Below are 13907 nucleotides of genomic sequence, written 5' to 3'. Positions count from 1 at the left end.
GCCGCCTTTCGTTGAATGTGTAGTTGGAGATGCTGGAGAAGACAGCGACCCACTCGCTACAAGGAGAGCACGATCACATGTCGATGTCCGTGATCTGATTCGATACATTGCCATGGCGTTGATAGCAGTGAAATTTCATTTTGTGAGGGATTCAGTCGCACTGGGAAGCAGTCGTTCACCTGATCCGTGTGTGTGAAGAGACTCATTCAGTTAACCCAGCTAGTGATGCTCCGGTGAGTTCACAACATGTACAGGTCACATTACTGTCCAGAGTGAGCAAAGACTTTAACTCAATCATCCCAGCTGCTGCAACACCAGCAATTTCACATCAGGGAGGAAGTTGAAATCAGCTTCGTGTTAAATGGTTAACCATCACAGTGACAGAGGCAGCTGCAGGTACCAATCTAAGAATCTCGTAGAATACCCTATTGTATTCGCCTGCACCATCGTCACCGGTAGTGCATTCTGCACATACACCATTCTTTGTGTAAAAAGCTTGCTCTGACATTTCCCTTGCAACTACTCTCAAGCAACATAAAGCCATGCCCCCTCATGTTAGCCATTTCCACCCTGGGGAAAAGCCTGTGGCTTTCCATACGATCTATGTCCCTCATCATTTTATCTACCTGCATGAGTTTCTCTTGGCTGAATAAGACGATGAGCTCACTGTAGCTTTGGCGTTCTACAGCGCTCTGGATTAAGGTGGAGAAGCACCTTCCTCCCTGCACTTTTCAATGTTTTGTGTCATTTTCACTCATTTCAAAGCACTGTGCCTCAGACAGATGGGCTGTTGCAATGCACTTCTAAAGTTTGGCAGCAGATTAGCGAGTGAATCATCGATGGAACAGAGTCAGAAACCAACGAGTTGTCAGCCTGAGTCAGGGCTTTGGTGCTCCAGAGAGAGAGATGGGGCCTGGAGTTTACGACGGAGAGAAGGAAGAGGAACCAGACCAGCAGGATGTGGCTACAAATGAAAGATCAGAAAAACTTTGAAAGTGCTTGATCGAAAACAAAAAGGTGGTAAATTTCTGCTAATTACTGGTGGAAATGAACTGATGAGGCAGCAAATATGGAGTGGAATAAATAGCAAAGTTTAGGCCGAGCCCGTTCAGCATGTCTGGACTGTTACTCTTCTGCTTAATTGCTGACTGAACTGCAGAGTTCCTCCAACATTTTGTATGAGTGTGTCTCTGTATTTCCAGCAACTGCAGAATTTCTTGTGTTTCATATCTGCATTTGTAAGAAGGTTCTACTTCGGCATTAAACACTCGGAAAGCTTGCTGATATTAATTGTATTGTTTATGGGAGCTGCTTTCTGCGTTAAAAGAGCTGCTGAGTTTTCTACACAAAAAAAACTGAGCTCTGGACAATGAACTGGTGCTTGCAGAAACAGTTAATGGCACCGTGATTTCCCAGAAAGCTCTGCGTAACAATTTTCGTCCTCGCTGAAGCTCCGAACGAATGCGCAGGTGTCAGGGCTGCGGAAGTTCTCTACTATTGCGCATGCGCGCAGTACACAAAGGCCTCAGAAGGATCGTAAAAGGTAAGAAAACATCTCCGGCTCGGAGATTTCAACACCGAGTAAAGGGCAATTGCTTTGACCTGCGGACACCATTGCGCGCAATCCTACGACAGTCCTGCTCTCTACCCTCTCTCTCAGCCCCACGATCTGCACACGGGCTCCGGGGATCTTCCCGCTGATGAGGGAATGGGAACCAACAGAGCTGAGCTCCAGCTATCTAAACGCAAGGATTAGGAGCTCGGAGAACGGGAACAAAATCTTTTACTTAACAAAATCTGTAAAGAAAATCAGTTTTGTTCTACTTCCAGCCACAAACAAGAGAAAATCTGCAGATGTTGAAAATGCCGAGCAACACACACAAATTACACTCAAAATGCTGGTGGAATGCAGCAGGCCAGGCAGCATCTATGGGAAGAAGTACAGTCGACGTTTCGGGCCGAGACCCTTCGTCAGGACTAACTAAAAGAAAAGATAGTAAGAAATTTGGAAATGGGAGGGGAGGAGGACGGGGAAATGCGAAATTATAGGAGAAGACAGGAGGGGAGGGATGAAGCTGAGAGCTGGAAAAGTAACTGGCAAAAGGAATACGGAGCTGGAGAAGGGAAAGGATCACGGGACGGGAGGCCTGGGGAGAAGGAAAGGGGGATGGAAGCACCAGAGTGAGATGGAGAACGGACAGAGTGATGGGCAGAGAGAGAGAAAAAGGGAAGGGTGGGAAATAAATAGATCAGGGATGGGGTAAGAAGGAGAGGAGTGGCATTGACGGAAGTTAGAGAAATCAATGTTCATGCCATCAAACTGGAGGCTACCCAGACAGAGTATAAGGTGTTGTTCCTCCAACCTGAGTGTGGCTTCATCTTGGCAGTAGAGGACGCCTTGGATAGACATATCAGAATGGGAATGGGACGTGAAATTAAAGTGTGTGGCCGCTGGGAGATTCTGCTTTCTCTGACGGACAGAGCGTAGTTGTTCAGTGAAACAGTCTCCCAGACAGCCATACTCAGTTTGCAGGAACAAGAACTTATATTCCGTCTGGGTAGCCTCCAACTTGGTGGCATGAACATTGATTTCCCTAACTTCCATTAATGCCCCTCCTCCCCTTCTTACACCATCCCTTATTTATTTATCACCTTTCTGGCTCTTAGCTTCATCCCTCTCCTCCTGTCTTCTATCCTTTCAGATATCACCCTCCCCTTCCCACTTTCAAATCTCTTACCATCTTTTCTCTCAATTAGTCCTGACGAAGGGTCTGGGCCTGAAACGTCGACAGTACTTCTCCCTATAGATGCCGCCTGGCCTGCTGAGTTCCACCATCATTTTGTGTGTGTTGCTTGCTCTATCCCCTCTTGTTCTGGACCTTTCTACCCACAAGAACATGTTTTGACCCATTTTCTCTGGGTACATAATGATATCAGACACCTTTGCCCTGGGCAACAAGTAGCTTTCACATCACAAACATGTCAGACTCCAATGGGACAATCTGCTGCCCTTCCCTTTATATTCATTGGCATTGCCACCAATGGGTTCACCACCATCAGTTACCTGGGGGATGGTTCAGGCAAAATATTTATGTCCAATACAGAAACTGGTGTTACCTGGGTGTATAGCGGCGATGCAAAAGTTGCTGGAGAATCTGGAAGTGGTGAGAAGTGGAGTGATTTTTGGAAATCTGACTTTCTTTAAGCGTCATTTAGCAAGCAAATCAGATATGGATGGTGTGCAAAAGCTGGAGTGAGAAAATCCTTCATAACCCTCTACAGGCCTGCAACATAGGCTGTGCGAGAGTGCAGATGAACTCGATCAAAGTTCTTACTGATAGTGATTTGCAAGCTGTAAAAATAAATACATCTCTATTTAAAATTCAGTGTGCATATGTTGTTGTCACTGGGTAAAACTTGCACAGCACAAGATTTTGCAGCACACTGGTCATTACAAATTAGACTGGACATTGGTAGGAAGGTGGGGAGACTTTCTGTGTCCTTGATGCCCTCATGTACAAGATGTGCATCCAGCTGCAGCTTGTAACCTTGCATGCTAGGGAGTTGCTGGAAATGGGTGAATTCCAGACCATCTGGGAGTCGAAGTGGGTGACCGATATGACATGAAGAGAGATGAGTTGCACTGAGAGTTAGGAGGGGGAACGAGGTTAAGTAGCAATCACAGAGTACTCTTGTGGCCATCCCACACAACGGGCTGTTAGAAACTGTTGGGAGGGGGGGGTGATTACCGAGCAGAGGAACGTCAAATAGGTGATAGGGGATTGGTTAATTGGGTATTAAATCTAGCAGAGGTCTAATATCCTGGTGGTAAGGCTTGCTAGTGCTAGAGTGTGGTGGGAAGGGGGGGTCGGGGTGGGTGGTTAAACGAAAGTTGCAGGGGGGATTGGAGTCAGAATGCCAGAACAGACAGTGGAGAGGCTGAATTGAAATTACTTATATCCTTCATGTACATGAGGAATAGAAATCTTTACATTACATCTCCATCTAAATGTGCAATGTGCAATTTATAGTAACTTATAATAAATAGTTTGTAAATAGGACAGTCATTATAACAGAAATACAATTGTATCAGCATGAATTAATCAGTCTGTCGACCTGGTGGAAGATGATGTCCAGAAGCCTGTTGAGCCTGGCTTTTATGCTGTGGTACCATTCCCCAGATGGTAGCAGCTGGAACAGTTTGCAGTTGGGGTGTTTCGGGTCCGCAATGATCCTTCGGTACATTTTACGCACCTGTCTCTGTAAATGTCCTGAATAGTGGAAGTTCACATCTTCAGAGGCGATGGGCTGTCCACACCAATCTCTGCAAAGTCCTGCGATTGAGGGAAGTGCAGCCAGTCAGGATGCTCTCTATTGTGCCCCTGTAGAAAGTTCGTAGGATTTGGGGCCCCATGCCAAACTTCGTCAACTGTGTGAGGTGAAAGAGGCACAGAGCCGCATACCACACAGCCGGTATGTACAGACTACATGAGATCCTCAGTGATGTTTATGTGGAGGAACTTAAAGCTGTTCACTCTCTGTAGAATGTTCACTCTCTCAGACAACCAGTTCCCTTGTTTTTGTGACATTGAGGGAGGGGTTGCTTTCTCGGCACCCAGACAGATTTTGTTCAGAAAAAGTCAGCAATCGAAAGGTTGAGCATGGTGTGATGAATGTGCTGAGCTGTGTATATCACAATGCAAGAAGCGTCGTAGGAAATCCAGATGAGCTCAGTGCATGGAATCATGATACTGTAGTCATCACTAGGACTTGGTTGCACCCAACAGTCTGAGGGATTTAGAGGAACAAATTTGTAGAGAGATTGCAAACTATGCCAAGAAACAAATGTTGATATAGTAAGTGATTTTAACTTTCCCAATATTGACTGGGCCTCCCATACTGTCAAAGGACTAGCTGGGGTAGAGTTTGTCAAATGAGCCCTTAACCAGCATGTTGAATTCCCAACATAGGAGTGTGCAATAAGCTATTAGGAAATGATCCAGGGCTGGTGACAGAAATTACTGTACGGGAACACTTTGTATCTAGTGATCATAATGCCATGAGATTCCAAGTAAATATCGAAAAGGAGAAGTCTGAAACACAGTTTCAGATTGTAAATTGGAGAAAGGTCAATTTTGATGGTATCAGAAAGATCTGAGAAGTGCAAACTGGGACAGGCTGTTTTCCAGCAAAGGAGTACGTGGTAAATGGGTGTCCTTCAGCAGTGAAATTTTGAGGGTATAGAGATTGTATATGCCCGCCAAATTAAAAGTTGAAAGGTAACAGGTGCATGGAACCTTGGTTTTTAAGAGATATTGAGGCCAGGAATATTTTGTTCCTCTAAACGCCTCAGACTGTTGGGAGCAACCAAGACTCATTAATGACTACAAGTCATAATTCAATGCCCTGAGCGTATCTCATTTTTTTTTTTGTTGTCTTCTGTTGGTTTCTAGAAGCTTCCCAATAGCTTTTGCTTTTTTGTTTGCCTTCCCTTTGGCTTTTATGTTCACTTTGGCTTCTCATTCCAGCCACGGTTGTGTCCTCCTGTCTTTCCAATGCTTCCACCTCTTTGTGATGTATCGATCACTCAGCTCCTGAATTGCTCCCAGAAACTTCAGCCATTGTTGCTACATCGTCATTCCTACCAGTCTCCCCTTCCAATCATGTTTGGCCAGCCTCTCTAACATAGGGACATGGAGAAGTTCAGTATTGAAATAGGCCATTCGTCCCATCTAGACAATGCTGAAAGTATTTAATTTCTCTAATGTAACTAGTTTGTACATAGGACAGTCATTATAACATAGCAATGTAATTGTATCAGCATAAATTAATCAGTCTGATAGCCTGCTGGAAGATGATGTCCTGGAGACTGTTGGTCCTTTTGATGTGGTACCGTTTCCTGCATGGTAGCAGCAGGAACAGTTTGTGGTTGTGTTGACTTGAGTCTTCAATATCCTTTGGGCCCTTTGTACACACCTGTCTCTGTAAATGTCCCGAACAGTGGAAAGCTCACATCTACAGATGCGCTGGGCTGTCCGTACCACTCTCTGCAGAGTCCTGCGATTGAGGGAAGTAAAGTTTCCATACCAGACAGTTATGCAGCCAGTGAGGATGCTCTCAATGGTGCCCCTGTAGAAAGCTCTTAGGATTTGGGACCCATACCAAACTTCTTCAGCTGTCTGAGGTGAAAGAGGCGCAGAGCCACATACCACACAACCGGTATGTACAGACTACATGAGATCCTTGGTGATGTTTATGCCAAGGAACTTAAAGCTGTTCTCTCTCTCAACCCCAGATCCATTGATGTCAAGAGGGGTTAGCCTATCTCCATTCCTTCTGTAGTCCACAACCAGTTCCCTTGTTTATGTGACTTTGAGGGAGAGGTTGCTTTCTTGACGCCCAGACAGATGTTGTTCAGAAAAAGTCAGCAATCAAGAGGTTGAGCATGGTGCGATGAATGTGCTGAGCTGTGTATATCACAATGCAGGAAACATCATAGGAAAGCCAGATGAGCTGAGGGCATGAAATCAAAATGTTGTAGCCAATACTGGGACTTGCTTGCACCCACCAGACTGAGTGATTTAGACCGGAAAATTTGTAGAGAGACTGTAATCCATGCCAAGAAACAAATGTTGATATAGTAAGTGATTTTAACTTTCCAAATATTGACTGGGTCTCGCGTGCTGTGAAAAGACTAGCTGGGGTGGAGTTTGTCAAATGTGTCCTTAATCAGCATGTAGAATTTCCAACATAGGAGTGTGCAATAAGCTATTAGAAATGATCCAGGGCTAGTGACAGAAATTACTGTATGAGAACACTTTGAATCTAGTGATCATAATGCAATGAGATTCCAAGTAAATATGAAAAAAAAGGTCTGGAACCAGGTTGAGATTCTAAATTGGAGAAAGTTCTGTTTTGAAGGTATCAGAAAGGATCTGAGAAGTGTGGTTTGGGACAGGCTGTTTTCTGGCAAAAATGTACTTGGTAAGTGGGAGGCCTTCAGAAGTGAAATTGCGAGGGTGTAGAGTTTGTATGTGCCTGCCAAAATAAAAGTTGAAAGGTAACTGGTGTAGGGAACCTCGGTTTTTAAGAGATATTGAGGCCCCGGATATTTTCCTCAAAATCCCTCAGTCTGTTGGGTGCAACCAAGACTCATTAATGACTACCAATCATAATTCAATGCCCTGGGCATATCTGATTTTAATTTTTCAGTTCTCTTCTGTTTGTTACTAAAAGCTTTCCAATAGTTTTTGTTCTATTATTTGCGCTCTCTTTGCCTTTTATGTTGAATTTGGCTTCTCATTTCAGCCACGGTTGTGTCCTCCTGCCTTTCCAATGTTTCTACTTCTTTGGGATGTATTGAACACTCAGCTCCTGAATTGCTCCGAGAATCTCCAGCCATTGCTGCTCCATCGTCATTCCTACCAGTCTCCCTTTCCAATCAAGTTTGGCCAGCTTCTCTGAAATAGGGGCATGGAGAAGTTCAGTGAAACAGGCCATTCGACCCATCTAGACAATCAGACAATATTTAAACTCTCTAGTGCCACATCCTGCACTGGGGCCACTGCCCTCCGTACTCCTACCATCCAGGTACCTATCCAAGCTTCTCTTAAATGGTGAACTTGAGCTGGTCTAAACCACTTGTGCTGGCAACTCATCCCACACCTCATGACCATTTCATTAAAGAGCTTTTCCACATGTTCCCGTTAAATTTTCACCCTCCCCACGTACCGACCTCTGGTTGTCATCCCACCCAACCTCAGTGGAAAAAGCTGTTTGCATTTACCCTATCTGTACCCTCATAATTGTGTACACTTCTAACAAATCCTCAAAGCAATGTATAATTTCCTTGTTTATGTTTAGAGTCTTTTTTTAGGTTGTATAAGATGATGACAGGCATTGATCATGTCTATAGCCGGAGGCATTTCCCAGGGTTGAAATGGTTAACACGAGGGGCACAGTTTTAAGGTGCTTGAAAATATGTACCAAGGGGATGTCAGGGTTAAGTTTTTTGCACAGAGATTGGCGGATGCGTAGAATGCTCTGCCAGCAATGGTGGTAGAGGCAGTTAAAATAGGTTATTTTAACAGCCTCTTAGATGGGTACATGGAGCATAGAAAAATAGAGGGTATGTGTTAGGGAAATTCTTGTCAGTTTCTAGAGTAGGTTACATGGTGGGCAAATCTTTGTGTCCTGAAGGGTCTGTAATATCTTGTAGATTTCTGTGTTCTATGTTAAACAGTGAAACAACATTGGCTGTTCTCCAATCCTCTGATACCTTCTCCTGTCACCAAGGATGATTTAATTGTCTCTGCCAGGGCCCCGACAATTTCTGTACTTGCCTACTGTAGGGTCCGAGGGAAGCACCTTGTCATGCCCTGGAGATCTGTCCACCCTAATCTGCCTCAGGATAGCAAACATCTCCTCTTCTTTAATCTGTACAGGGTCCACGGTTTTAATGCCACTTTTCCACAGTCCCAAAGAACCATCATCATCATCAAATAATGATGACGCAAAATATTTCAGCTCTCCCCCATCTGCTTTGGTTCCACACGTGGATTGCCATTCTGATCTGCCAGAGGACCAACTTTATGCCTTGCAGTCCTTTAGCTCTTAATCTATCTCTAGAATCCATGAGGATTATCCTTCATCTTTTCTGCGAGGGCAATCTCGTGCCTTCTTTTTGCCATCCTGATGTATTTCTTATTTGTTCTCATGCATGTGTTATCTTCCATAGGACAGGGTGCTTCACCAGGCTCTCAATATCTCTTTAAAACCAGTTTCTATCTTTTCTGACAAGCACATACCCATTTTGTACTATGAGAATTTTGCTTTGAAGGCCTCACATTTACCAAGCACACCTTTGCCATAAAGCAGCCTGTCCCAGTCCACATTTGCTAGATCCTAGTGTCATAATTCCAGGTGTCGTTCCATGCCCCGAATACATCCGCCTTTCCTACGATGCTCCTTCTATTGAAGTATACAGGGCTCAGCATAGTCACTGTACCATGCTCAACTTTTTCATTCCTGAATTCGTCTGAGGTTGAACAACATCTGTCTCCACAACCCCTCCACTATCTGCTCTGTTATTCCAGCTCCCATTCCCCCTGCAAATTTAGTTTAAAGACCCCCTACCCCCAGCTCCCACCATGCAGCTCTATCACCCCTTCGACTTCCATCTCCCACATCAAAATAATGTAGGTGCATACCAGGTACAGACAAATAGCAACAAATGGGGTACTTATGAAGTACAGGAAATTCAAGTGAACATTTATAAAATAAATAAAAGAAGGCATGAGGTTGCCCCAGCAGACAATTCTCAGGGACTCTGCAGATAGGTTAAGAGCAAAATGATTGCACGTGGAAAATTAATCCTCTGGAAGACCAGAATGGTAATCCATATGAGGAGGCAAGAGAGATGGGGGAGATTTTAAATAATATTCTTGCATCTGTATTTACAAAGGAGACAGACACAGAGCCTATAGAAGTGAGGCAAAGCAGTATCAACTTCATGGACCCTGTACAGATTACAGAGGTGGAGGTGTTTGCTGTCTGAAGGCAAATTACTATGGATAAATCCCCAGGGCCTGACAAATTGTTTCTTGGGACTCTGCGAAAGACAAGTGCAGAAGTTGTCAGGGCCCAGGCACAAATATTGAAATCATCCTTATTGACAGGTGAGGGACTGGAGGATTGGAAAACAACCAATGTTGCTCTGCTGTTCAAGAAAGTCTCTAAAAATAAACTAAGAAATTGTATGTTGGTGAGCTTGACATCAGTCGTGGGAAAGTTATTGGAACACATGTGCATGAACCAGGTATATAAGTATTTGAATAGATGTGGACCGATCAAGGATAGACAGCATGGCTTTGTGCATGGTGGGTCATGTCTAACCAATCTTATAGAGTCTCTCGAGGAAGTTATCAGGAAAGTGGATGAGGGTAAGACAGTGGGTGTTGACTACATGGACTTCAGCAAGGCACTTGAGAAAGTCTTGTATGGGAGGTTGGTCAAGAAGGTTCAATCACTCAACATTCAAGATGCGATAGTAAATTTGATGAGACATTGGCTTTGGGAGAAGCCGGGGTGTGTTATCAGATGGTTGTCTCTCTGACCGGAGGCCTGTGACTAGCGGTTGCCATAGGGATCAGTAATGGATCTGTTGTTGTTTGTCATCTATATCACTAATCTGGATGATAACATGGTTAGCTGGATCAGCAAATTTGTGGATGAAACCAAGACTGGGGATTCAGTAGACTGCGAGAAGACTATCATGGATTGCAGTGTGATCTGGATCAGCTGGAAAAATGGGTTGAGGAATGGAAAATGGAATTTAATGGAGACAAGTGTGAGGTGTTGCACTTTGGTAGGACCTACCAGGGTGGGTCTTACGCAGTGACTGGTTGGGCACTGAGGAGTGTTGTAGAAGAATGGGATTTGGGAATACAGGTCTGTATTTCACAGAAAGTGGTGTCACAGTTCGATAGGGACGGAAAGAAAAAAATTGGCACATTGACCTTCATAGACCAAAGTACTGAGTACAGGAGATGGATGTTATGTTGACTTTGCACAAGACATTGGTAAACGCCTAATTTGGAGTTTTGTGTGCAGTTTTGATCACCAACCTACAGGAAAAATGTAAAAGAGTTTGAAAGAGTTCAGAGACAATTTGCAAGGCTGTTGTCAGGTCTGCTGGACTTGAGTTATAAATTGAGATTGAACAGGTCAGGGCTTTATTCCTTTGAATGTAGAAGATTAAGGGGAGATTTAATGGTGGTGTATCACCATTATGTGGGTTATAGATAGGGTAAATGCAAGCTGGCTTTTGCCACTGAGATAGGGTGGGACTACTAACTTTCACTCTAATTCGTTTTAACAGCTGTGCAGACCAACCATTCATCTGAGTAGGAGATATTTATGTGGCATTAAAACTGTGGCACTTTAACAGTACAAAAAAGAAAATCCCAGCTGCACATTAATAAATGCTATTTGCCTGAGAATGTTTCAGTTACTGTGGAGCCAGGAACCCATACAGCTCAGTGGGAACAGGGAACAATACCAATGGAGAGAGTGAAACTGAGGCAAGTCACAGATTGGAGACGGCAGAAATGCCAAATTCTTACAGAGGCAGGAAGAGCATCAGAGAGTTTGATGGTCATTCCAGATACCAGCACTCTGCCCAGTTAGAAGATGATTTCTATCTCCAACTAGTGTTGAACCTCACTGTAACAGTGTGATACCAGATCACACCCTGGCAACTCAAGTGATCTCATCTGAAATGTTGTCCTTCAGCAATTAATGGATTTTTAAATCTTTTTACAGGTTAAAAATGACAAGGAATTTGTCTATGGGAATTCAAGCACAACACACCAGTTTTGCTAGCGCAGTCTAGATATTGAAGAAGTGGAACAAGGGATTCACTCAGTCAGCTGACCAACTGGCATGCTCGCCATTTTACACAGAGGAAAGGCCGTTCACCTACTCAGACAGAGGGAGTGGATACACTCAGTCATCTGAACTGAAGGTACATCAGCAAGTTCACACTGGGACAAGACCATTCATCTGTTCTGTGCGGGAGAAGGGATTCATTCGGTTTTCCCACCTGTGGACACATCAGTCAGTTCACACTGGGCAGAGGCTGGTCATCTGCTGAATTGTGGTGAAGGGTTCACTCGGTCATCTGACCCAATGGCTCACCAGCGAGTTCACACTGGGGAGAGGCCATTCACCTGCTCAGATTGTGGGAAAGGATTCATTCAGTTATACCACCTACAGACTCACCAGCGAGTTCACACTGGGGAGCGGCCATTCACCTGCTCAGACTGTGGGAAAGGATTCACTCAGTTATCCAACCTACGGACTCACCAGCGAGTTCACACTGGGGAGCGGCCATTCACCTGCTCAGACTGTGGGAAAGGATTCACTCAGTTATCCGCACTACAGAAACACCAGCGAGTTCACACTGGAAAGAGGCCGTTCACCTGCTCAGACTGTGGGAAGGTATTCACTCAGTTATACCGCCTACAGAGTCACCAGCAAGTTCACACTGCAAAGAGACTGTTCACCTGCCCAGACTGTGGGAGGGGATTCACTTGCTCATCCAACCTACAGACTCACCTGCGAGTTCACACTGGAGAGAGGCCATTCACCTGCTCAGACTGTGGGAAAGGATTCATTCACATATCCCACCTACGGACTCACCAGCGAGTTCACACTGGGGAGAGGCCATTTACCTGCTCAGACTGTGGGAAAGGATTCACTCGGTTATCCAACCTACAGAGTCACCAGCGAGTTCACACTGGGGAGAGGCCATTTACCTGCTCAGATTGTGGGAAAGGATTCACTCAGTTATCCAACCTACAGAGTCACAAGCGAGTTCACACTGGAGAGAAGCCATTCACCTGCTCAGAATGTGGGAAGGTATTCACTCAGTTATACAGCCTCCAGAGTCACCAGCGAGGTCACGCTGGAGAGAAGCCATTCACCTGCTCAGACTGTGGGAAGGTATTCACTTGCTCATCCAACCTGCATAGTCGCCAGCGAGTTCACACTGGGGTGAGGCCATTCACTTGCTCAGAATGTGGGAAGGGATTCACTCGATCAACTGATCTGCTGGCACACCAACGAGTTCACACTGGGGAGAGGCCATTCACTTGCTCAGAATGTGGGAAGGGATTCAGTTGGTCATCATATCTGCTGGCACACCGACGACTTCACACTGGGTCCAGGCCATTCACTTGCTCAGAATGTGGGAAGGGATTTACTCAGACATCCAACCTACGGACTCACCAGCGAGTTCACACTGGAGAGAGGCCGTACACCTGCTCAGACTGTGGGAAGGGATTCGCTCGGTCAGCTGATCTGATGAGACACCAAGGAGTTCACACAGGGGAGAGGCCATTCAGTTGCTCAGAATGTGGGAAGGGATTCACTTGCTCATCCAAACTACAGAGGCACCAGAGAGTTCACACTGGGGAGAGGCCATTTACCTGCTTAGATTTTGGGAAGAGATTCTCTCAGCCATCTCCAACAAATGTGCACCATTGAGTTCACACTGTTGAGAAGCCATGCACCTGCTGTGAATGTGGGAAAGGACTCATTCAGTAACCTAACCTTGTGACACACTACTGGGTTCACACTGGGGAGAAAGTTTTAATAGGTTTCATGCTGGATATTTGTCCACCATTGTTGCTGAATGAAATTTTACAAGTGATTGTTGGTGCTGAATTCTGCAATTATTGCTGCTGCTCACGACACCCAGTTCTGCACCCTGGTCACTGGACATGGGAGGAGTTTCTTCTGCTGCCTATTCACCTTTAATGGAACTGGCGTTTAATATTCTGTATCCGAGACAAATAAATCAGTTCTATTTTAAACTCTGTGCAGTGAATTTTTAATACACCTGGAGTACAGGAGAGAGTCAACTCAGGCCAGCTGGACCCTGCCGGTGATTCTGTTCCATGACAGTCCTTTTAAATCCTCCCCTGATGTTCACCTCTTGCTCTCCCTGCGGTGATAGGCTGCAAACAGTCACCACTCTGTGGGTGAAGAGGTTTCCTTTGAATTTTCTGCAGACTGAGAAGTCGAGCTGACAGCAGTTCTGTCTGAGATGTTCTTCGACCCTCTAATCTCTGGGCTGAGGAAGAATGACATTGGTAGTTAACCTCCTTAATCATGTCACATTTCCACATTATTGGTCATTTTTCCTGCTCCTAAAGTGTTAGAAAGCACTACTGTGCTCTAAAGACTGAAAGCAGAATGGGAAGCCTTTAATTGGATGTTCAACTGAGCAGGGTCAGAAACCAGAGGCAGATCTCCACAAGGCAGAGTTTGGGGTTCTGGACAATGGTCCGGGTCAGAACGTATGATGAGGAGAAGGGAATCAGCAGTGGGGCGTGGCATCGAGT

General features: G+C 45.1%; 1 protein-coding gene across 1 annotated transcript; it reads left to right on the top strand.

The window, feature by feature from the left end:
- Positions 1-1466: 1466 nt before the first annotated feature.
- LOC132394215 (zinc finger protein 226-like) lies at positions 1467-13655 on the top strand. The gene is made up of 2 exons (XM_059970082.1): positions 1467-1543; positions 11323-13655. The coding sequence occupies exon 2, from the start codon at positions 11689-11691 to the stop codon at positions 13045-13047; it is 1359 nt and encodes a 452-aa protein (XP_059826065.1). The 5' UTR covers positions 1467-1543; positions 11323-11688; the 3' UTR covers positions 13048-13655.
- Positions 13656-13907: the final 252 nt, after the last annotated feature.

The sequence above is a fragment of the Hypanus sabinus genome, chromosome 1 (assembly GCF_030144855.1).
Source record: "Hypanus sabinus isolate sHypSab1 chromosome 1, sHypSab1.hap1, whole genome shotgun sequence".
In the NCBI taxonomy this organism is placed as follows: domain Eukaryota; kingdom Metazoa; phylum Chordata; class Chondrichthyes; order Myliobatiformes; family Dasyatidae; genus Hypanus; species Hypanus sabinus.
Note: the sequence above shows the minus strand (reverse complement) of the source record. Positions and strands in the feature narration are given on the sequence as shown.

Coding starts and splice junctions, on each gene's coding strand:
- LOC132394215 (XM_059970082.1), top strand. CDS start 11,689: ATGGCTCACCAGCGAGTTCACACTGGGGAGAGGCCATTCACCTGCTCA.